General features: G+C 38.5%; 1 protein-coding gene across 5 annotated transcripts in view; it reads right to left on the bottom strand.

Moving 5' to 3' along the window:
* Positions 1-24,336, bottom strand: part of TAFA5 (TAFA chemokine like family member 5) — a 418,878-nt gene that overhangs the window by 114,149 nt on the left and 280,393 nt on the right. For all 5 annotated transcript variants that reach the window (XM_078394396.1, XM_073000620.2, XM_073000621.2 and 2 more), the window contains exon 3: positions 8,407-8,534. In XM_078394396.1, the coding sequence (XP_078250522.1) occupies positions 8,407-8,534 (128 nt within the window). The remainder of the gene's footprint in view (positions 1-8,406; positions 8,535-24,336) is intronic.

The raw sequence follows: 24,336 nt of genomic DNA, 5'->3' as shown, positions 1-24,336 counted from the left end.
TTTCACCTTGTGTCTATATCTTGTGGATTTGTGTTAAGCAGAAGCAGCTCCCCTACCATGTTTTTTAAATCTGAAAAGGCAACCTTGGTTACTGTAGCAAAACCATGTTTTCCCAAAAATAAGACAGGGTCTTATATTAATTTTTGGTCCAAAAAACACATTAGGACTTATTTTCAGGGGATGTTTTATTTTTTTCATGCAGAACAATCTAAATTTATTCAGATACAGTTATGTCATCTTCTTCTGGTTGCTGCACAATGGTGTATGGCAGGGTTTCACTCAACTGGGACTTATTTTGGGGGTAGAGCTTATATTATGACCATCTGGAAAATCATACTAGGGCTTATTTTCAGGATAGGTCTTATTTTCGGGAAAACAAGGTAGCACAAAAGTGTGTCTAATAAATCAATTGGGATTTAATGAGTCAATTCCTCTGCAAGTTCCATTGATTCATATTGGCCTACATTAAGACTTTCTTTGCTGAAGTACGTTGTAGTTAGAGTAGTGCTGTTTGTTCCAAGTGGCAGTGACTCTAAGTGTCTTTGCAAGTGTAGATCACATGGCCTACAAGATTGATCTCTTTTAACTGAAGATTCAATTCTTCAAAAACAAAACAAACCTCTAGTTTATGAATATGGGATATTATGCTGCTGTGCCCGCAATTCAAAAAGCCAGAAAATGGCCTAATATTGTTGCAAAATATTGTGTCCAGATTGCCAGCAGAAAAAAGGACACCAAGCTTTACATAGCAAAGGGCAGCCTGAATGTTGACAACACCAATTGCAGCAGTCAAGATGGTCTACAGAATCCCCTCTTGTGATCAGTATCATTCACAAAAAACATTCACAAAATGACACCCCGTGTACATTTCAGAAGATCACTCCTTTTTTCATCAGTCACACAAATGCAAAGCAATTGTCAGGGTTATTTTTCAACAAGAGTAAATGGTAGATAAAAAAACTATTTGCTGTAAAATGTGGTCTCCTCACATGATTGTTTCAGTAGAAATGTATGTATTTGTGCTATCTGACTTAAGTACATTCCTTGAATGATACATTTTATAGCCTTATACTATTTAATATTTGTTCAAAGCAATACATCGCTTCTCTAAATTAACCTGCTCCAGGAAATATATATCCAATAAATTTATTATGTGTCAGAGATGAAATAACTATCACAGCATATTGATTATAGTTTTAGTAGATATGCTGATTTCTATCTTCATGTTTAGAAAATTGATTTAAATCTATATCCAGGTGGTATTCAGTTTAGAAAAAGTAATTCTTAAACAAAATCTAACATACTTTTATGATAATTTCTAATTGTAAATATAGTACCGCCCCCATTAAGTCATGATATGATAATAGAGTCAAATCCATATTGTTTATCTTCTAACTGAAAACAGTTACAGATTAATAAAACAGGGGTGCCAATGAGTTTTATGAAGGGAGAGGGAATCCCTTTCACAAATTTTTGTCAGTAAAAAGAAACTATAGAACAGCATAGCTCAAGTTAAAGAGCAAATTCTCCTTCCATCTCAGCCAACATATAATTTATATTGATGGCAAGGAAAGTTGCTCTGTGTGTAAGTAAACTCCATTAAGAAAGTCACAACCCTTGGTGAAACCAGACCCTTAGTAAATTTTACTAGCAAAGTACTGAACACTATGTCAGGGTAATTACACCCTTTATTTACTGTGAGTTCTCTTTTAGCTTCATGATACTGTTTAATTTCCCACTTCAGATGATTTAGCAGTAAAATCACAGAAGTTTTAAAAGGTTAGCTGCTGGAGGAAGTAGACCATGGATGTTCTGTTGAGTGTCATGCCTTGAAATTTCATCATGTCAAAAAAATGACTGACAATTAAGTAGTGAGGGGTCACTGACCATACCCCACACACATTTAATCACACATACACAGCTCAGTGATAAAATTAATCTTCCTATAACATCAACAGAATGATGCATTTTCACTTTTATACACTGCCAGTTTATATTCCTGAAAGATGAAAGGAAGCAGTTGCTGATGAGGACTGATACGAGGGGGTGCTGATAAGTATTGAGCCTTTCCCAGAAAAAAATTGAACTGGGAAGCTATAAATTGCAGGGTGTATTGGCCAATTTGTTTGTATTCAATGGTGCAAAAATCAACTACCTATGATTTTAACTTATCTTTCATGTTCAGGCCCAAAGTGAACATGGCAGCACTTCGAGAAAAGTCCAGTGTGGAAGAGCATAGGACCATAATCAAGTTCCTGTTTCTCCAAGGGAAAGGTGCAAATCAGATCCATGATGAAATGTCACAAACTATGGGTGACCGTGGCCATTCATATGCAACAGTTAAATGTTGGGTTGTCAATTTTAATTTGGGACGTGGTGGCGCTGTGGGCTAAACTGCAGAAGCCTGTGCTGCAGGGTCAGAAGATCCGGCAGTTGTAAGATCGAATCCACGCGACGGAGTGAGCGCCCATCGCTTGTCCCAGCTCCCGCCAACCTAGCGGTTCGAAAGCATGCAAATGCGAGTAGATAAATAGGTACCATCTCGGTGGGAAGGTAAACAGCGTTCCGTGTCTAAATCACACTGGCCATGTGACCACGGAAAAATTGTCTTCGGACAAACGCTGGCTCTATGGCTTGAAGAGCGGGATGAGCGCCACCCCCTAGAGTCGGACACGACTGGACAAAAATTGTCAAGGGGAACCTTTACCTTTACCTTTACCAATTTTAAAACTGGCCATTTCAGTGTCGAAAGTGAGAAAACCAGTGGAAGGCCTGTTTATGTCTCTGTGCCTGCAAATGTGAAAGCCATCCATGACATGATCATGGAGGACTGCCAAATATCAGCCAAAGGTATTGCTATATATCTGAGAATATCATGTGAGAGAGTTGGTGCCATTATCCACAGCAACTTGGAAATAAGAAAGCTGACAGCAAAGTGGATCTCCAAACTTTTGACAACCGAACAGAAGAGGAAATGTGTGGAGTCATCAGTGGCTGTTTTGGAACATTTTGCAAGAAATGAGTCAGATTCCCTGGGCAAACTGGTAACTGGTGATGAGACATGGATCTACTGTTATGATCTTGAGACAAAGGAACAGTCGAAGGAATGGAGGCACAGTAGTTCCCCCAGGCCAAAGAAGTTCTGAGCGCAAAGGTCGGTGCAGAAACAAATGGCAACAGTTTTTTTGGGATAAGAAGGGAGTTCTGCTGATGGACTACCTCCAACAGGGTTCAACCATCAGTTCAAAATATTACTGTGCTTTATTGACGAAGTTGAGGCAAGACATCCAAGGAAAAACATTGAGGAAAGCTCTCTAAGAGGTGTCATTCTGCTGCATGACAACGCCTCGTCACACACTGCAGGTGAAACAATGGCAAAACTGACGTCCTTAGGCTTTCAAGTGATGCCCCATCCACCCTGTTCACCCAACCTGGCTCCTTCTGACTATTATCTGTTCCCCAAACTCAAAAAACACCTAAAGGGACAATGATTTGGGAGTGTTCTGGAGGCAATTAATACTGCAAATGAGTGGTTACACCAGCAGTTGGAAGAATTTTATTTGCAGGGACTTAAGAAGCTGCATGACAGATGCTGCAAATACATTGACTTCCTGGGAGAATATGTAGAATAGTGTGGCAGTTACAGCTTCCTAGCTCATTTTTTTCTGGGAAAGGCTCAATACTTATCAGCATCCCTTCGTACAACCTTGCACATATTAACAAGATTATAGGAATGAAACTACCCCTTTCCTGTGCACCAGTGTGACAAACACATTAACAACACTGGCATGGGCTTAGAGTGCTTCTCTGTATATTCTGAATAATAATCCTCCTTCAAATCATGCTTTCTTTTTTATTCTTATTTTTTAAAAGCAGAGAACATGAAACTACTTCTCTGTATGCAGTCCGTGGGCTCACACAGATACTTTTTTGACACAGATTGCTATGAATATGTTGCAGTGAGTACTCTCCCTAGATATAAAATGGGCAATTTAGAAATATTCCAACTGAAGTATGTTCTGAGCTCCTCATACGGTTTGTAAATGGGATCATTTCCCCAGGCAACTAAAACAAATAAACTAGTATATAACTTCATTTACTTTTCAGATAACATTTAGGCTGACAACATCAGCAAAACAATGTGTGATCTATCTATTTATCTTGAACAGAATTATTAGATTCACCAGCAAGCAAGTTAGCAACCAGTTTAAAAAAGCAAAACCAAACCAGATTCTTACTGGAAGTCATTTGTACAGGAGAGGTTTAAATAGGTTCATAGTTAAATTGCTGTTTATAGGAATGTAAAGCCTACACCGCATGGATCTCACTTTCATGCTAACCGAACAGTTCCTCATGAAACAATTATCTTGAAAGATGTAGAGCAAACTCTGAAAATTGCATATAAAATGTCAGCTGATTTATGCTTGCATAAGTGAAATCACATAAGCCTTGACAACCAATTGCTGGTCATTAATAAGCTGCTAGTTTTATTCCTGGAATTCATGATTGTGGCCATGTCCAGAAACCATGACTGCATAATTGTGGCCACATGCCCAGAAAGGCCAAAAAGTGTGAATCACCGATAGGATTCAAGACCACCTAGAGGAGAGCATATTAAAGAAGTCTGTACATTTATTATTCTTTATTATTCTTTTCAGACCAATCACATTACGAAATGGTTAGGAAATAATATTTGCTTTTAGATTGTAAGCCTAAGGACAGGGGTAGGGTTATGATTATTTTTATTGTTCTCATGTACACAAACCTGGGACCCTATTGAGTTGAAAAAACGGGTGAAAATTAAGAAGATAATGATGGTGGTGATGGTAGTGTTAAATTATCAGACCTCATCAATAGCCATACTTTCTTATGTAGATGAGTCTGTAACCACTATATCTATTCTCTGTATTTTTATAGTATATATGACTGAATTAGGGCAAGTATAAATCTAACATAAAGTGTAATTTTAAAACCACTGAGAATAAATACTGTTAATATATAACTTGGAAGGTCTTGTGAAATGCCTGTACAATGTCGGCCCCAAGTCAAAATTTGACAGCAATATGCAACTTCACCCTCTTTCAAGGCTTGATAAATGTTTCTTACATGATTCCTGTATCAGGCAGGCCAGAAGATATTACTGAGGTGTATTTGGTTTGGTGACTTGGCATTTGGGTAACTCCAACAACTACTGTACCATCCCTGCCACAGACCTAACACAGGTCACCCACACACCTGGAATTTCTTCTTCTCCTCCTCCTCCTCCTCCTCCTCCTCCTCCTCCTCCTCCTCCTCCTTCTTTTTTTAAAAAATATTTTTTATTTTCCTTATAAAGGTAGGGTAGGGTAAGAGGCAGCTGCAATAAGGGTACCTTTGGAGGGGGTGGATTTGAACAAATACATTAAAAATCAATATTTTTCATAGTAATTCTATACATTCTCTTCTCTTTTTATTTCTTATTTCCCAAGGGATATGTTTCAATGTCTTCAGATTCCTTCCTTCTCTTATATATGGTTTATCTTGCATTGCTTTCAGAATTTTGTCTCTATATGTGGTTTTAATGAATCTAATTTGTACCTATCTTGGGAGATGATTTTTAAAAATGAATACTGAGGGAGTTCTTTTGGTCACATCTATATTTCACTTAATTTCATCCTTCTCACAGTTCACCCAGTCTGAGAGTAAATCAGTTGTAACTTCTAAGAGGTCTTCATTTTGCATTTCTGGTACATTCTGTATTCTCAGAATATGTGATGCCTTCTCCATCTGGATTTGAGTCACTGATGTTTCATGTTGGTTTCGTCTGGTTTCAACTTTTCCTAAGTCATTCTGAAGTTCTATTACTTTCTTCTCCATTTTCTTTGCTAAGCTCGCTGTCTTCTGTATTTCTTGATTTTGCTGTGTCATATCCTCTTTCATTTGCCCAAATTGTAAACTCTTGTCCTCCTGTTGTTTGGAGAGGTCGGAAACTTTAATTTTCAGGGCTGAAATATCAGGCTTAATTTCATCAAACCTTCTCTCAAAATGGGCTGTCTGTTGGCTGAGCATGGTGCTCATGAGCTTCTCAAAAATATTATTTCGGTAATAAAGAAGAGTGGGTTTCTTGCATCAATCTCAGTGGTGTAGTTTCTGGCACTGGACTTCCTTTCCTCACCTTAGGTTTTGCAGCCATTTTTGTATTTTCAAAAGAGACCCTTTATATGACAGTTCTCCAATGTTCTCCACTGATATCTGCTTCCCCCTTCTTATATAAACTTAAATAGTCTAGGACATTAGATATATGGAAATATGGAAAGATATGAGAGCAACTAACAAATAGAGATCAAACAACCAACAAATAGGGAACACCCAATATATATGGTATCAGACAAAGAATCAATGTTATTAATGAAGAGGGGAAACTTTCCTTGACCACCTCCAAACGGGGAGAATATATCCTGAATATAATAAGTATGATAAATATTACTCTAAATTCTAGCATCGCCACGGAGTTTCAGGAACAGCAGGAAAATTTAAATAATAAACCCCCCCAAAACTACTTTTCCAACTCCTCCCCCAACCATGCTCAACAAAATAAATAAAATCAAGAAGAAAGATTACTTCTCCATGCCTGGTATTTCTTAAAAAGAACAGCAATCACACACGTTTGAATAAGTAATGTGAATAACACCAGACTTAATTTGGACTACAGAAGGCAGAGGCAGGTAAAGAGTACTCACTAATGTTTTTGATCCCAACAATTTTTGACAGTTTGCACCAGTGGGGAATCCCTTTGGGGCCCCCATGGAGACTGAGAGATTTTTAGAAGCTGTGCAGAGAAACACTGCAGTGTTTCATCCTCTTCTTGCCAATTTCCTGTGCAAGATTAAGTTTGGGCTTCTTGTGTCTGACCTGTTATCTTGGCAGGAGTTTTGTATCTTTTTGCTACACTTATCAATTTCCCACTCTAATTCTCAGCAATCTCAGATCATTATGATAGTCACAGTATGAGCCCGAAATTGATAAGAGTTACTAATAAGGAACCCTGCAGAGAATGGTGTCGATTCCAGTGCCGTACTTAAGGAATTACCCACCAAGTTTCATGGAAAGAAGCTGATCTACTGTCCATGAAATTCTGGACTTTTACAGGTCAAGTAATCCTGGGAGAGGAACAGGGTGGAGAAGCAGAAAATCCTACAGAAATATGTGGGATGAAGAAGCATCTAGATTTATAATGCACTTTGAAGTTACAATGATACCCCTTGAGCCCTCCTAAACCAAGGAAGCAAAAATCTCTCATTACTGTATGTGTTCTATAGATTTTCCAAGTTGCAATAATAATTTTCTCCATATAAAGAAACACAAGAAACACTCTCTGATTTGTTCAGCAATGAAACATGACATGGAATCAGTGGGATCAGGAATATAGATACAAGCAAACTGGAATTCAAGAAAAAGGAACTCAAAACAATTTGGTAGTGTTTGGGGCGGAGGAATCAATTTGTCAGTGAAACTCATGCTGTTGCAGGGATACTAAGTTTTGTAAGCTGCTTAGGGTGATTAGCTGTTTCAGTGAAAACAAGGATCAGGTGGGAAGTTGGCCTTGCCAAATCCATCTGTCAGTGTGTGATTTCAAGCACATCAATGATAACTGTGACATTTATAAAACTGGCTTTCTGGGTCCATATTACTCACACACATTCCTTTACACATATTTACATCTATTTTTCACTCTTCTATTCAGATGGTGCTCAAAGGAACTAACAAATAAAATAAAAACATGAAAACTGTATTAAAAATATCATAAATTAAAGCATCAACTCAAAAGGCAACTCCAGCTTATATCGAGAGCACTTTTAACACAAAGGTCAAGGTGTACAGGTTTGTAATAGATATCTAAATGGTTCGTGGGATATGCTTGGCAAGCCTTGTTAGGAAAACAGTATTTAAAAAATAGAATCAGAGACCAACACTAAGTGATTAATTGTTTCTGGAAGCACCTGAAGATTGCTACATGAGAGTGAGCTTCAGGCATTTATAGACCTCTGAAGACCAAAATTAGGCCTACGAATTCAGCATGCAAATAGATTAGGAAGTAGGAGCATCCACACACAGAACTTACGTCATATGGGTCCAGAAATGTCTATGAACCTGCACCTGCTTTCTTATATTGAACTAATATTTCTGGACTGTCTCAAAGGGCAACCCCACTGACTGCCATCAAACTGAGAAGCTTCCATGGTATCCATGGCAGTGGCCAAGCACAGATTAGAAATGTTATCAAAATGAATAGGTATCAAAGTGTACAGAATTAATGTACATATTAATAAAGTATGGGTGGTTTCATAATTACAGCCGAATACCTGTTTCATCTTTTCACTGTACTTTCTGGAAAGATGCAATTTAGATAATACGGAAAATGCTTACCGTAGTTGTCTTTATTCGCCCACCTGGTTGTGTACAGGTCCAGCCTGATTTATTGATTAGCAAATCACAGCCTTCTCCTTCTAAACATGGAAGCATTTCACACCACTGTTTTGTTTTTATAATGCGTGCTGTGAAGGACAAAAGAGAAGAAAGATAAGCTTTTGTACTTTTGTACTTTACTCCTGTGTATTAAAACAAATTGTCTGATAATCAATGACCACATTTGCAACTAACACACATTAACACAACAGGCTCCTGTATTCCTGCTCCCTTTTCCTCTGCCACAACCTCAAGGAAAATATTGAAAGCTTTTTCCTACATTTTAGTTTAAGCAGTTTATCATTATATCTTATTAATATATGTGTGTTATACACACATTAATAAGATATGTATTAATTATGTATAATGTCCAGAATCCAAATGAAATTCTATGCTGGCATAATTCCATAAATTTCAGATGTGAATCACCGCAAGTTAAATCAGCAGAAGCCTCACTTATTGTGTGCAAGCCATACGACTGGTGTGCTTACACTTTTAAGTTGCAATTGCTGAGATTTACATTGAGAAGCTTAAGCCAACAAGCACAAATAATAGGACTGTGGCCAAAATAGATGTAAACTGCAGTTAATATTCTCTATACTGTGTTTGAAAAAGCCATCTTCATACTTGGTTTGAAGCTGGCTTGTTTTAACACAGCTGCAATCATCTGCAGTTTGTCTAGGGTTGGGTAATATAGCCAATCTAAAACATAGTCTAAAATGGAAGCAAAAGCTTCCAAACCCTTTCCCATGAGGAGATGGAAATATATGAAATGCAGCCACTGTGACTGCAATTGCATTCTTCCAGAAAAATGGGGTGGGGGGAATACTTCAAAATACTTAGGATGCAATCCTGAAAAGTCCTGTTGATCTGAAAAAAAAATGTGTTTCTGCTTTTACTCTGTAGTGATTTTATTATACAGTTTGTTCCAAATCTTTCACAGATGCAGGGCTCCACAGGCCCTGGTGGTCAAAAAAAGTAACTTATAAAAAGTCCTGACAACTAATAAAGGTTATAGAAATTTTATGACATTTATTCAAAAAAGAATAACCACATTTTCTGGAGAGGGCTACAGAGGCAGCAAGTAAGAACAGTCTTCTGGGGATGCACAATTTACTGTTCTTGACTTCACCTCAAATCTGACCCTCTTGTAAACTGTAAGCAAGGCTGGAAATTTAATATGGTGTGCATTTCTCACACGGGGCCTATCTGCTGCACTTTCTTGCACTTGTGACTTTTTTTGTTTTATATCTTGCAGAGGGACATGCATGAATCCATCTTGCTTTTGTTTTGTTTTAAATCGAAAGTGAGTATTTCCTCTCTCTTTGCCCTGACATTTCATCAACTGTTGGGACTTGAGTTATTGCTTTGCAAACAAGTATGCAAGTACATTTTTCTTTCTGAATATATTGATTAGTTGAAATCAATATTATTGTAGCGGTAGATCTATGTCAGAGCAAGAGAAGACGGCTGGAGCATAAAAAGATTTACCACAGCAATATGGTTATCTCTCGCAGCAAGTTATTTCCCTCCCTATCCAGTGTAGGGACTAAAGGCCTCAGAGGATTTGTGGAACTATAACACTATCTACAGGAGAGTGCAACTCACAGGATATATTTGCCAACAGTGCTAAAACAGCTCTAATAACCAGGTCTTTCAGAGGACCTGCAGAACTGAGTTTTAGGACAGAATCAAAGTCACAGAGCTTTATTTTAAAGGATTGCTACAGCATTACCAACAGCAAACAGCTTTGACTGAAAAGCAACATTTTAACAGCAGAGTAATCACAACCTGTTCTTTAACAACATTCTATAAGATTATCTTTACAATACAGAACTGTCACACCTCTTATCGAGAAAAGCCAAGGTGAAGGGCAAGATATTTTCAAAGAATTCTCATCCTTTTGTGTCCAAAAAGCTATGGTAGTTAAAACAATTATTTGATGTGAAGATGTGGATGACCAAAATGTAATTTTTTTAAAGAGGCTTTTTAAAAAAGTAATACTCCTTTTCACAATACTAAAAAAAATCTCACTGTGTTTGGCTTCTTTTAGCACAACAACCTAATATTAGATCTCTCTATCAGGGCTGCAACATCCTGTTCTCTGAAATTCCAGGGCCAAAATTGAAGATAAGGGGGGTGGGCCCTTGTGAGGGAACATGGCAGGCCCTTGTGATACCACAGGCATGGGTCTTTGTGGTTTCACTGTGGCAGGGCAAAGAAGGGTGGCGGTGGGGGATCTGGAACTGTTTCTGGCCCACCTGACTGTGAAGAACAGTACACGGCAAATCGCAACAGATGGGCCAGGACACAGGAAGAAACCTCTCTCACCAAGTAATATCCCAACACAGAGGGATATTACACCTTCTCAGTGGTTGTCCAGGAGACAAAAATACCCCCAGAGGAGGTAGTGGTTGCTGCCATTCTCACTAGGGATTTTAACTGTGCTGCCTTATCAACAGTACACGCTGCAGGTGTTTTGGGGGATTGCAGAAAGGGCAGTCAGTCCAAATGGAAGCACCCTAGCTGGGAATGGGTGGCAAAGTGTGCTGAGCTTTAAAGTCATCTCAGGCAAATAAAACAAAAACAAAAACAAAACTTTCTTCTTCTCTACTGTCACATGCCTTGAGACTTTTCTCTCCACCTAAGGATCCTGGGAGCCACAGAAATTTCCTGAAACTCTAGCTAGTATGCTGAGACTTACAAAACCTGACAATAATCTTTATTTTCTAATGTTAGGAACTAGGAGTATGCCTGCCTTCCTTCCTTCTAGAAAGGAAGTAAACTCCCAGAATTTTCCAAGAATTCCCCTGGCAGAATTTTGAGAGTTTCAGCCCACAAACAGACACTTGCAGAACACCTTTAATATCACTCACTGGGACACGAGCAAGGACAGGAGCCTCCTTCTAGGATTTCATTTCCTGCTGCCATGCTTCCTGGGAGAAACCTTCCCAGAAATCCAAATCAGTACAACTTTAGATCCCATCCCACCACCACCACCCCGGCTGCCAAGAATGACTTTTAGATGATTTACTTGAACCATCAGCTTCTCTAGACTTCCTGTTTCCTCTTTCTAAGTATCTCACTTAGAAAAACACTAATAGGTTTGTTATCAGTTGAATACAAATTCAGAACATGTAGCAAAAATTGTGGATTGTTAGAGATGAATGAAGCCAAGGTCCTTGGTTTGGAATTACATGCTAAAGAAAAGATTCCTAGTTTATTTAGCATTCATTATATTAGAGAGACCAAAGTGGGAATAAATGGGCTACATGCACCACCATGCAACTTGCTCCGTACAAGGCAAAAAGAAATAACTGGAGTTATCCTATGATGAGAAGGGCAGTGGAAACAGATGATTTGGAAAATGGTGGCTCTGACCATTTATGGGTGTACAGCCTATAACACAATCCTATGCATATCTATTTAGAATGACATTTGTTAAAAAATAAAGATTCATGGATGACACTAGAAAGAAGAGGTTTATGTGGCAGTTTTTGGAAAGAGCAATGAACAACATAATAAATACTTGGTAACTTCCCAGCACAAATATTTTATACATATTTTCACTCCTATTTGGTGTATTCTGTGTATTCTTGGTAATAAATTGCACGAGTCAGTCATAATCTCAACATTGTAGAAGAATATACTATGTTGAAAGTGTAGTATCATGCATTATACTTCTGGTACCATATATTTTCCAATGAAAAAGAAATTATACCAGTCTGAATATGTTCTTACACCTCCCAGTTTTGAATATCATGGTGAACTTAGTAAGAAAGACATTAATTTGAAGTTCTGCATTAGTGCTTGAAAAATTTCCAGAAATCTTCTAGGTGATTCTTCCAATAGCCAAAGGACTGATCAGTTAAAGAGACTATTAAGATTTCTTACAGATGCAAAAGTGGAGCTTTAGTTTAGCAAGGGCAAACTGAGGCATTTCATTTTCTGAAATCTATTTTCAAGTAACTTGAGCCCACTAATATGAATCCTATTCTCTGGGACAGCAGAAGAAACCTGTTCAATTGTTCCCAATCATAATCTGAATTTTGACCAGAAATGCATAGGCAGGGGGATAGATTATATGATTATTGGGATCCCTTCAAATTTTACAGTTCTATGATTATGTTTTTCCCTTGCATATTCTCTCTCTGTGTGTCTCCCCCCCCTCTCTCTCTATATATATATACACAGAGAGAGAGAGAGAGAGAGAGAGAAAGAGAGAGAGAGAGAGAGATTGAGTGTGTGTGTGTGTGTGTATGTGTGTGTGTAAGAACAGCAGGATATTAAGACTGAAATTTCAAATGATTGTTCATGAGTTTCCCTTAGTTGCCCCCTAATTAGAGGCAGGAGGGTCCCCCCCCTACAAATTGTACGAGATCTGGATTTGGTTACAAATAAGAGATTAGCATTAAGCCAGTATACAGCAGTGGTGTCATTGTTTACATTATGACTGACTTGCTTTCAAATTGGCTTTTCCAACTAGTATCCAATGAAGTAGGTGGTTGGATAGTTCAGTGATTTAGGCATCAGGCTGGAGAGACTAAGATTTCAGTTCTCCACCGTTCATCCCAGAATAGCCAGTCTATGCGGTTTTGGGCAAGTTGCATGGGCTTAAGATGCTTCCCGGAAGAAGGGAATAGTAAACTACTACTGAATACTCTGTACCTGGAAAACCCAGAAGAAGAGCTGTCATACATCAGAACTGACATGACAGCACACAATCACTGTAATTATTCAATGGATAAGCCATTAGATATTCATTAATATTCAAATTAGCTCACAGTCTAGCCTGAGTAACATAAACTATGAAGATTTATAAGATTTTTTTTAAGGACGAAGAAAAACATTATAACCTGTGGAACTCTTCATTTTCAGGGGAAAGAACAAGTAAGAGTCAGATAGCTTCAGGGTACTTAGTTGTTGCTGTCTAACAAGGGATATTAATTGAATGCTTTCCCCTAGAGAGAAATCTTTGTCAGGACTCACTGTGCTTCTGTTTCCATCCCCTGCTGTTCTGCTCTGCTGTATTCAATTAGTGTACTGGAAGCAAAGTAAAATTTAAACTGATCCCTGTGACATGCCAACAGAAAACACTACAGATCAGGTTTTTAGGACATTTCACTTTGTTGCTAGAAATGCTTCTGCATATGCCACAGCTAATGGCAATAGGAGGAAAAGAAACAATGGAAATGCCACTAAAGATAAATAGCATGAGATGAGAAATGGTACAAGACAGTTCGGCTGATGACATAATGGTTTTAATACCGATTCATTGAATACTTATAATTGTAATTGTCTTAAGACAGCTTCCTGTTACATGTTGTATTTGGGAGGGACAACTGCTCAGTCATGGACACTGCTTTGTCAACAGAAGGTTGCCAGCTCAATGCCTGGGATCTCCAATCCAAAAGAAGAGGTAGCAAGTGACTAAAAAAATGTCTTGCCTAAAACACCGGGACAGGTGCCACCAGATAGAGTAGACTGATGTAATATGGGGTGCGACCCTTCTCTTTTGGTACTTAATTGTTTAATATTGTACTTCATGCACCCAAATTGGTTTATATCTATTGTTAAAAACAAAACAGACACTTGATTTTTGTAACATAAAATAATAATATTAACCCAAAGTGCTGTACATCATTTTAACTTTCCATGAGGCTCACTAAACGCTTGTTCCTCAGTCCAACATTAGTTACACACCAGGGTTTGTTTTTTCCAGGGCTGCCTTAACAAAAGATTATCAGGCAAAATCCAAAGAAACAAACCAAAAACATGTGGCACCTTAAAGACTATCATATGTTAATGTAGGTTTTCATGGACATGTCCATTTCATCATACGTAAAGAAACATAATGCAGATGAAATATCAGTTTCATATTCAAAATGTTCATTGGATACATGCGGTAATTGGGCCTATGTTTGTTTTAGGATCCTGTTGCAAAAATTCCTCAAGAAGACAGAAAGCAGACACCAGGCTACTTCTTCTAAAACTTAACAGAAAATATCTCCTAGTAAGAAACTAATTCCCTTTGCCAGTCATAATAGGCCTGGAATGCACAGCATTGCAACCTGACTATAACAAACAAGTATAACAGCAACTTTTGCACTGTTAAAACAGCAGGGTGTCCTTATACAGTAGACATGCCATGTACATAGAACGTGCTTGGTCAGGAAGAACATAATATACCACCTCTATCTGAGCCTCTACCTTGCCACTCAACTCTGTTTGAATTTCATTCCACTCTGAAAATAAGGATTTCAAACATGAAAGGGAAAAAAGGTAGTAAATATTATTATTTAAGGATAGTTCAGATTAGCCAGAATACTATTGCTATACTGTATCTGTAAGGTTTGTTTAATTTGCCATGGCTAACAACAACTAACGGACAAGGTGCCAGGCCATGTTTCAATTATGTGACCAGTCAAGTGCCCCACTGCGTATCCAAGAAGCACTCTAGCACCTTGCAAATTAACTATAATTACTGTGGCAAGTTACACAAACCTTTAGTTATGTGCCATCAAGTCGGAAGCAATTTATAATGACACTATTCTTTCAACATCAGTAAGATATTTATGAAATGGTTTTATGAATTTTACTCTCCCAATGAGTTTTCATGGCCAAGTGTGGATTCAAATCCTGTTCTACACAGACACTATTAGGATTCCGGCCATTGTTATTGCAACACTCACTTTTCTTTTTTTACTAATTTTTGTCCACATAACTGCATAGAGAAATTATCTGTTACACATATGTAACTGTGCATTGAACTAATGGAACAGTACCTCCATCCATCCATCCATCCATCCATCCATCCATCCATCCATCCATCCATCCATCCATCCATCCATCCATCCATCCATCCATCCATCCAACCAACCAACCAACCAACCAACCAACCAACCAACCAACCAACCAACCAACCAACCAACCAACCAACCAACCAACCAACCAACCAACCAACCAACCAACCAACCAACCAACCAACCAACCAACCAACCGTGTTTGCTTTTGTGATCACACAGGCTCCAAAAGGCATTAATTCTCTTTAAAGGACTTAGTTGTGAAACTGAAGAAATATTTAAGATACAGACTATTCAAGATGTAAAATGGCATTTTGAAAGAATGTCTCACCCAGAGTGAATGTAGAACATTCAATACATTACTGAATAATGAAATCAATATAAATCTTTGTGGTTCCATATAAATGTTATGGCAATGCATAACACTCAAGGTATTTTTGTGGTAGGCCTGTAACTTACGCTTGAACAAACCATATTACAAAGCTGCACAGATATGTCTAGCAATATATCACAGTTCTAATTACCTTAAAATCAGATAAGTAAAATCAATAGGAAATGCCTACAGAGACCAAAATGGAAAAAAAAAATCATGGTGCATTAAGCCTCAAGGTAGCTGGGGAATACTGCTGCTGCTACTACTCATCCCCCTTTGAAACAGCTGCTGGCATCAAGCAAAAACACCTAATGAGGAGATTATGTCCCTTTTCTATTACATTCATGACTGCCAAGACCTAGAAAGTCTAGGATGGAGACAAAAAGTGCATGCACATCAAGGATCAAGGATGCACTTTGTCAGAACAGAACTTTGCAGATTGCAGGTATATCGTAAGGGGGGAAACAGCAGCCTGATTATTGAAGTATGACATGTGAAGATGGTCAAAAGGCAGCTGCAGGAGTACAGTATATATTCCGAGCGAAACAGAAACAGTTCTACTGTGTTTGTCCCAAGTAGGAAAGAAGTTGAAAGCTACTGTATCATCTAAGAAGGATATTGAGAAACACTGAGCAAATTTGTGGTCTTGTGCCACTAGAAACAACTTCAGTGCCTCCTGGCTCTAATAAGACCATGAAACTTACAGCTTGCTACCACCTATGATCCTCTGTAAAATAAAAGGCAGTGATGGAAAAAGCACTGGAAAAGACACAAAACTGGAAGGCACCCTGAAATGGATGGGGTCCATAAATTTTGGTGGAAAAAACGTAACTTCAATCCACTCACACCTCTCTAAACTTTTAAATGACATTTTAAATTGAATCTTTGATTAATTATTTTTTCAGATCTTACTGAAGAATTCTTCACACAGGGAATAAATCTGGCCATTGTTCTGATCTTAAACATTACTGATCTACCACCTGTTTACCCACAGTTTACAAGTTGTTTACATCAATTAGTTCCTAAAATATTTATCATTTTCTCAAATGCAACTGCATTCTAACAGGTCAACAGAGGGACTACATTAAGAAATCCTATGATTGAAAAGAATTTCTCACTACCAGTTCCTTCATATTCAGTCAAGCTCAAAGGAATTCCAAAAATGTATTATTTGCTAATATTGATTACTAAAAGATATTATATTCTATGGCTCATTCATACCTTCTTCATATTTTAAGGATTTACAAAACTGACAATAGAATTATTACTTTACTATCAAAATTAATGACAACGTGGGGAACAAAACTGAGGTGCAAAGATATTGCCTCTAACAATTTCCTTAGCAGAAGAGGTATTTTTCAGAGTGACTTCTTGAGCCTTTTGTGGTTCTGTCTGGCTCTAAATCCCCTGCACAGACAGCTGAGTGACAGTGCTAAAGGCTACAAAGCTAATTATAAGAGAAGTGAATCCAGCATTTCACACTTAATGTACCTGGATGACATTAAATTATTTGCAAGCTCTCCTGATAAACTGTCATTGAGTTTTACAGTTCAGATATCAAAATGACTTTTAGTACTGATAAATGTGCTGTTATCCACATCAAAAGAAGCAAATTCTCAGAGGGCAGTAACTACAAGTTCACTAATGAACAGTTTATTCAATGCTTAGAGGAGCAGAAAACCTACAAAATCTAGAAATTCATAAAAAAATATTAATATAAACGACAAGGAACTTCAGTTATTATTCAGGAGCAAGTACAGTGGGGTCTTGACTTAAGAACGGCTTGAGTTAAGAACATTTTGACTTAAGAACCACTCTCATAGGAAAATATTGACTTGACTTACATACTTAGATTTGAGTTAAGAACTGAAAAAAACCACGTGGGAGGCAGGGAAAGTGCAAAATTGAACTTTCAGTTAACTGTTGGCCAGTGAAAAGGGTGCCTGTCTGCTTCCTCACTCCTCCCAGCGTTTAGAGAGTGGATTGGGAGACAGTCTTCAGACTGCCTGGTACTGTCCTGCCTGGACTGTATTTTCCCTGCCTTCCCTGAACCTTTCTTGACCTAAGAAAAAAAGAAACAAAATATCCCCCTCTAGTGGTCGAAGGTGGAATAGCAGCTTCCCATTAGTTTCTATGGACGGAAAAGAGCAGATACGGATCAAATGGTTTTCAATGCATTCCTATGGGAAATGCAGATTTGACCTGAGAACTTTTTGACTTGAGAACCGCCTTCCAATACGGATTAAGTTCTCAAGTCAAGACCCCACTGTACTCTGATAGAGTGAAGGGAGTCCCCATTATAGAATTCAATCCAAAAGGAAAAAAGCACTGCTAGTAGCATACTTTTTTGGAGTTGCAGACTGGAAGAATAGTGCTCTTGATTATTTAAATAGGAAAACCTGAGTCCTCGTGTTGACATACCAGTGCCATCAGGCAAAGGTGTGTATGGAGTACCTTTATTTGCCACAGAGCATGGGCGGGCACAGGCTTGTCAACTTTAAGAATCTCTGTAGGGATCACATAGTCAAATTTTTAAACTACTTCCATGACAGCAGTCTCACTTCATCAGATGATAGCATTAAATGACAAAAAACAACCATAATAGTATCACAATGTGCAAGTGAGAACCTATGTTAATGAAAGTGTGAATGATAACTTATAAAGCCCTAAATGGTTTAGGACCCTGATACATGGCAGAACGCCTTCTCCCACCTAAATCTACCCGAGTGACCCGAGTCTTGCCCTGCCTCCCGGCTCTTGCCAACCCCCCCACACCCCTGTCGCCACCGCTGCTGCCGGGAGGAGAGCAGCCAGGGCAGCTGGCTCTTGCCCTACCTCCCGGGTCTTGCCAACTCCCTCATCCCTTCAAGAATGTGCCTGCGCGCAGGAGTGGGGTGGGGGCATGGGTGTGCAGGTGCTCCTGCGCATGCACGAAGCAGTGAGGGAATGCGCGTGCGCTCCCCAACCACTTCGCACATACATTGGAGAGGGCAAGCGCGAAGGGCCACCCCACCTCCCTCAGAGATTCCACCAGTCCATACTAGTAAAAAGGTTGGGGAACTCTGCTATAGGCAACAGGAAATTTCTACCAAACTGACTTGCAGTCCCCTGCCAGGGAATCAAGCACCTAATTCACATAGTACCTGTTATAAGCTGCATTAAAAGCATGCAGACTTATGTGTAATAAAAATACTTCTGCATTTAAGATATACCAGTGCTCTTTAAAACAAAATGTGATCAATTGAAACTACTCCTTCCGAGGAATTCCTGCCCTCTGTTCACAGTTCTCACTTCCAAGAAGAGTGTTGTCAGGACAAAATGTGCCTGTATTAACATAGCATGAATATTCCAACTGCACAATAAGAATTCTTATGTTTCAGTAATCATTGCTGTGAAACTACCAATACCATGTGTGTAAAAGAACTGACCTACTGCCTCTTAAGCTCAGAGGAAAACCTTAAATCAGGGAGGTAAGTTAAAGGCAAAGTTTCCCCTTGACATTTAGTCCAGTCGTGTCCGACTCTAGGGTGCGGTGCTCATCCCTGTCTCGAAGCCGTAGAGCCAGCGTTTGTCCGTAGACAGTTTTCGTGGTCACGTGACCAGCGCGACTAGATATGGAACTCTGTTACCTTCCCACCGAGGTGGGACCTATTTATCTACTCACATTTACGTGCTTTTGAACTGCTAGGTTGGCAGGAGCTGGGACAATGATGGGAGCTCACTCCGTCATGTGGATTCGATCTTACGACTGCTGGTCTTCTGACGTTGCAGCACAGAGGCTTCTGCGGTTTAACCCGCAGTGCCATCACATCCCTTGGATCAAGGAGGGATTTATATAATTAAAGCACATGAAAATGCTCAAAGCCTAATGTCTGCTAACAAGTGGCTACTTCTTACTTACAGAGTAGTTACAAGTCCTATTCATTCATAAAAGAAAAAGCATGTAGCGCACACACTTGAGTGCATGAATCCTACTCACCCTGTTGTCTTGTGGAGTACAAAAACACAACTGTCTGAAGAGGTGGAGGTTACTCTATCTGGGGATCCAGAACCCCATTTCTGAAGAAGGGCAGTGATTTTGTCCCACTTTGGACATGTTTCCATGTTCAATGTGACAATGGAGAGGGCAGAGTTAGTGCATTCCCCTTAAAGTTCTTGGGCTCAACACTTTCCTTAATGATTGAATAGGCTACAGCTTAACTCTAAGTACTGCTCATAGAGTCTGTTATATACAGTTGTCAGAACTAGTTATTGACATCTTTCACGTTTAGAGTAAGGGAGCTATATGACACTGATTTTTTAAAAGATTTTTATTTTTATTGTGAAGGCTCATGAAGAGATGGAGCATAAGATAAGCATATCTAGCACAGCAGTAGCCTATCTACAATTGCAATCAGACTGAAATGTGTTGGACACCCCTCACCCCCCCCCCAAACAAATACATACACATCAAATGAAGTATATGTACATCTTAGATTTCAACAAGGATTTTACACATTTTTTTTCAGTGAAATCATATTCTTAAAATGTTTTCCCATTGGCAAAATGCAGCAAAAGCAGAGAAATATATGGATTTCTAACCACAAAGTACACCCGTTTCTGTGTTTGGTCCAGCAGAGGCCAAATGTATAATGATCCAAGGGGAAGATAGTGAAGTATCTTGGTAAATAAAGACAGAGAAGACTTGCCTAGATATAAATATGAAAAGAGTAATGAGAACCATTAAAATTGTCTGGCTTATTGAGTACCAAGTTTAGGGCTCCAGAGTACAACTTGGAGTACAACTCCTATAAGTCCTGACTACTGGCTGTGCTGGCCACTGCTTCTGGGATGTATCTGGAGTCCCAGGTTTAGTACCCATTAATGTGGACAGTTCACTCTCCAGAGTCTACCATACATCTGCTGCGTTCTGGATGGTGCTTCCATCTGGAGTATATGAACAGGTCCTACTTGACATTTCTTTGAGGTGTGGGGCAAGATTCTTATTTCCCAGATTTGTTCTGCCAACAGAGCTGAAAAGTAACATCCAGATGAATTTCATAAGACATGTACAGAAAAATTAATGGAGAAACCAAGTTTTTATGCACAAGATACTGCACTTGATCATCTACTTGACAATTAAAATACAATATTTAAATATCAAATCAATTAAAAAATAAATTAAAGAGCTAAATAATTATCAATTTGTTGCCTTTCTACAACATCCAAAAGATAGGTTTGACCCTGTAATTTGCATATGAAACTTTAATGATCATGCAGTATTTAAAGGGGATTATTTATTAACACTGTACCATCAGTTTCACTAAGTCATTTATTTCTTCAAGATATCTTTGTGGATTTGTATTTTCTCCTACGAACAATGTTTGCTCTTTGGGGAGTATACATTGTGGTTCTATTTTTGCTCCTTTGTGATTAACATCAACTAATGAGAAAGGAGGATATGATTTCTGCCAGTGTCACCAAATCACTGTTGATCTCTTACAATAAACCCATATACTGTATAACTTTTTTCAACTAGTCCTGATCTTCTTGATAAAATCTGTTGGCGTCTGAGGGCAATACCACAATACTAGAGGCTACATTAAAAAAACGTATTGCCAAGAGCTTTTTGTAATTGACTCTGCTGTAAAATAATCTGGTTGGAGCTGTAAAAGGTAGCTGAGTAACAAAAACATGTAGAAGTTGGTGATCTTTTGACAAATAATACCAATTGTTTCTATGTAGTTCTTCACATTAAACAAATAAAGCAAAAAATACAAAAAAAATCAAAATCCATTATCCTCAATTTATCACTGTTTCCCTTTTAATTTCTTTTTCTGTATCTTGACAGCAAGTTATTTACAAAAAAAATTGTGGATACTAATTGCCACATTAGTTCATTCCATAAACTTCATCAGGGACTATTAAAAGCAAAAAGTAAAGGTAAAACAAAGTAAATTCATGGAAAGATCTGAGTGCTCATAATGCCTATTCAGCCTGTAGACCTTATAGAGAGATTTTTTGTTGCTTTGTTGTCAACTTTATGTTAAACATCTTTAAACGTTCAAAATATGAAAAAGGTTAGCAAAACATACTTTATTTATCCAATAATTTCTGCCAGATGCTCACCGAACATCATGATTTTCCTCCTACCCAAGTCTGGAGCTAAGAACGATGAAAGTGACCTACATCAGTCCCACTACAGTACATCAAATAATCCATTATTTAACAAATCAGTGAAGCAGTGCTGTAGAATGAAAGCAATGTATACCATTAATCCCGTTTCGATTAATTTTCTTCTTCACAGAAAGTAGACCTTAATCTATATCCATTTGAAGTAATTTTTGCAAGAAAATGCTACTTAACTTACACATGCTGCTTGATGGCAAAATGAATTTCTCAGGCATGTGGGCACCCTGTGCCAGGACCTAATAAAAATTGCCCCAGCTAATGGTGAGTGAGGCGAATACTCTTCTCTATGCTCAAGTGAGCTCTGCATTTAAGGAGATGATCAGAGTTAATGATGTATATTCTGAATTCTCTCCACTAACACACCCATGCAATAGTTTTAGACGATGTACTGTAGCTGTGTTAGTAGTCTATGCTAGCTTATCAAGCAAAAACAAAATAAAAATAAAAAACAAAGAAAACAAAAATATTGTGGCACCTTAAAGACTAACTTCTGGGGAAGTGTGGACTTGTTAATGAAAGCTCACATTAAAATATACCAGTTGGTCTTTAAGGTGCCACAATCTTTTTTTTCCTGATATACCCAAGCCGTATCACTCCCAACCTGCCTAGTTTCCCACACTTAACAGGGCTCCAGGGAGTCTAACACAAAAAGGAACTCCAAAGTGAGGCACTCAGAGCTAGCATACCAACGTTTCTATGTAGTTGCTACCACTTCCACACACAAACAATTTAAAAGGACAATAGGGCAAAAGTTTCAAATGGTTATAAGAAAAGGTATTTCAAAATGCAACAGTAAATGCAGAGACAGATTTAACAGCATTCAAGAAAAAATACACTAGAAAATAATAGCTAATATACCCACAACCTAGCATGGCTTCATAGGATGGCGAATGGACCCAGTACTTTTATAGAGTCTGACTAAATCCGTTAAAGGTATCAAGGGACATCAGGGGAACAAAACATTTTCCTCCTCAGAGACATGCTAGATCAACTAATTAGTTTTCATAACTCTTTTTACACAAGTAAATGTGCCATTATATACTTGTTGCCAACAACATTTCAATCCCCCTTCATGGCAAAATCAGGGCAAAAGACTGATTTCTAATCGGTTCCCTTCCTAACTACCAAATCTCCATAACTCTTGGGGAAAGAAGAAGACTGATTTCCTTCAGGACAACCATCACAATGCTTCTTGGGTGGCTTTGCTATGTCCTATGATAAACAATACACATGGAAGTGTCTGTTCCTTACTCAATCATTTCTTTGAAGTGTTCTATAACAGGAGATAAGTTGAAGGTATGAATCGCCTGCTTACATGCTGACCTGTGCTTGTTCTGTCAGCTTCCCAAGCACTCACAGAAGTGTCCAGCAACTGAATTCCATATTTCACATTCCCCAAGTCCTTAGTTTCTTCACACCCTTCTGATGCAGCAACTCCTCTTCTGAAAGCTTAGAACTGGCTTCCTCTCTGTTCCCAGATCCTGGAGAAACTTTAGTCCTGTTCAGCAATTCAACTCTTCATGTGAGGACTAAACAAATAATGAAGATGTGGATATAAATGTTAAGTCTCACATGTGAACATTCCCAAGCACACAGAATTATACTGATCTTGGCACATGGAATATGAAGTTTTGCAAAGGGCTTTGTATCAGAGTGCCCATGATCTAGCAGCATTCTTTTTCAGGGTTATCAGCCAAACCCTATTCAGCTGAACCCTGTTATAGACGTCTCCACTGACCTTAATTGTTGATATCCAAAAATCTATTGTGTTTCTATGAATGTGAGGATTTTTGAGGGAAAGGCGTACACGTGTGCCTGCATTTTGTGTTATATGCCATTAAATAAGAAGAATCTTACAACCACTCTAATAAATCTGTCAAGGTAAGCAAGATGTGTAAGGAAGGGCTTTTACCAGTTCCACCTCCACAGTGACTTTCCATGGCCAAACAGGGATTTAAAGCTGGGGCTTCTGAGTCCTAACGCATCACCCTATCCACTACATCATGTACTGCATTGTGCCTGTATCTCCCTTTTAACCATATAAATGAGTTAGTGAATGTTTGAATAGATCTTCCCTTACCTTCAGCACCCTCCATGGCCTCTCCCTCTCATTTGTATTTACTCTCTGATACCCTAACACATCTTTTTGATTATTTTCATTCATCCAGTTCGACCACCCAGAGCTGTTCAAAGGTCTTTTGCTTCCTAAAAATCAAGGTTTTTGCCTTTACTCCTGTTAAGTCTGAAACTGCTTCACAGGTAGTACCTTACTGCTACCTTATTTCAAACTCTTTTTCAACCTTGTCTTTTCCCACTGCAGTTAAGCCAAACTACACAACACAGAAATGTTGGTGTATTCTTCCATCTTTACCAGTCTCATTTCCCCTCCATTCTTCTATTGTAAACCTCTTAGAACAGGATCTATAAAATCTGTTCCTTGTAGATTTGCCATACACAAAGATGGCAATACATAAACAATGACAATCCACTGTTACCTTATTTCTTTGATTTTATAGTATAATATATCTCATGTGCTACATGTTT

The sequence above is a fragment of the Pogona vitticeps genome, chromosome 5 (genome assembly GCF_051106095.1).
Source record: "Pogona vitticeps strain Pit_001003342236 chromosome 5, PviZW2.1, whole genome shotgun sequence".
In the NCBI taxonomy this organism is placed as follows: domain Eukaryota; kingdom Metazoa; phylum Chordata; class Lepidosauria; order Squamata; family Agamidae; genus Pogona; species Pogona vitticeps.
This window is presented reverse-complemented; position numbering and strand designations above follow the sequence as displayed.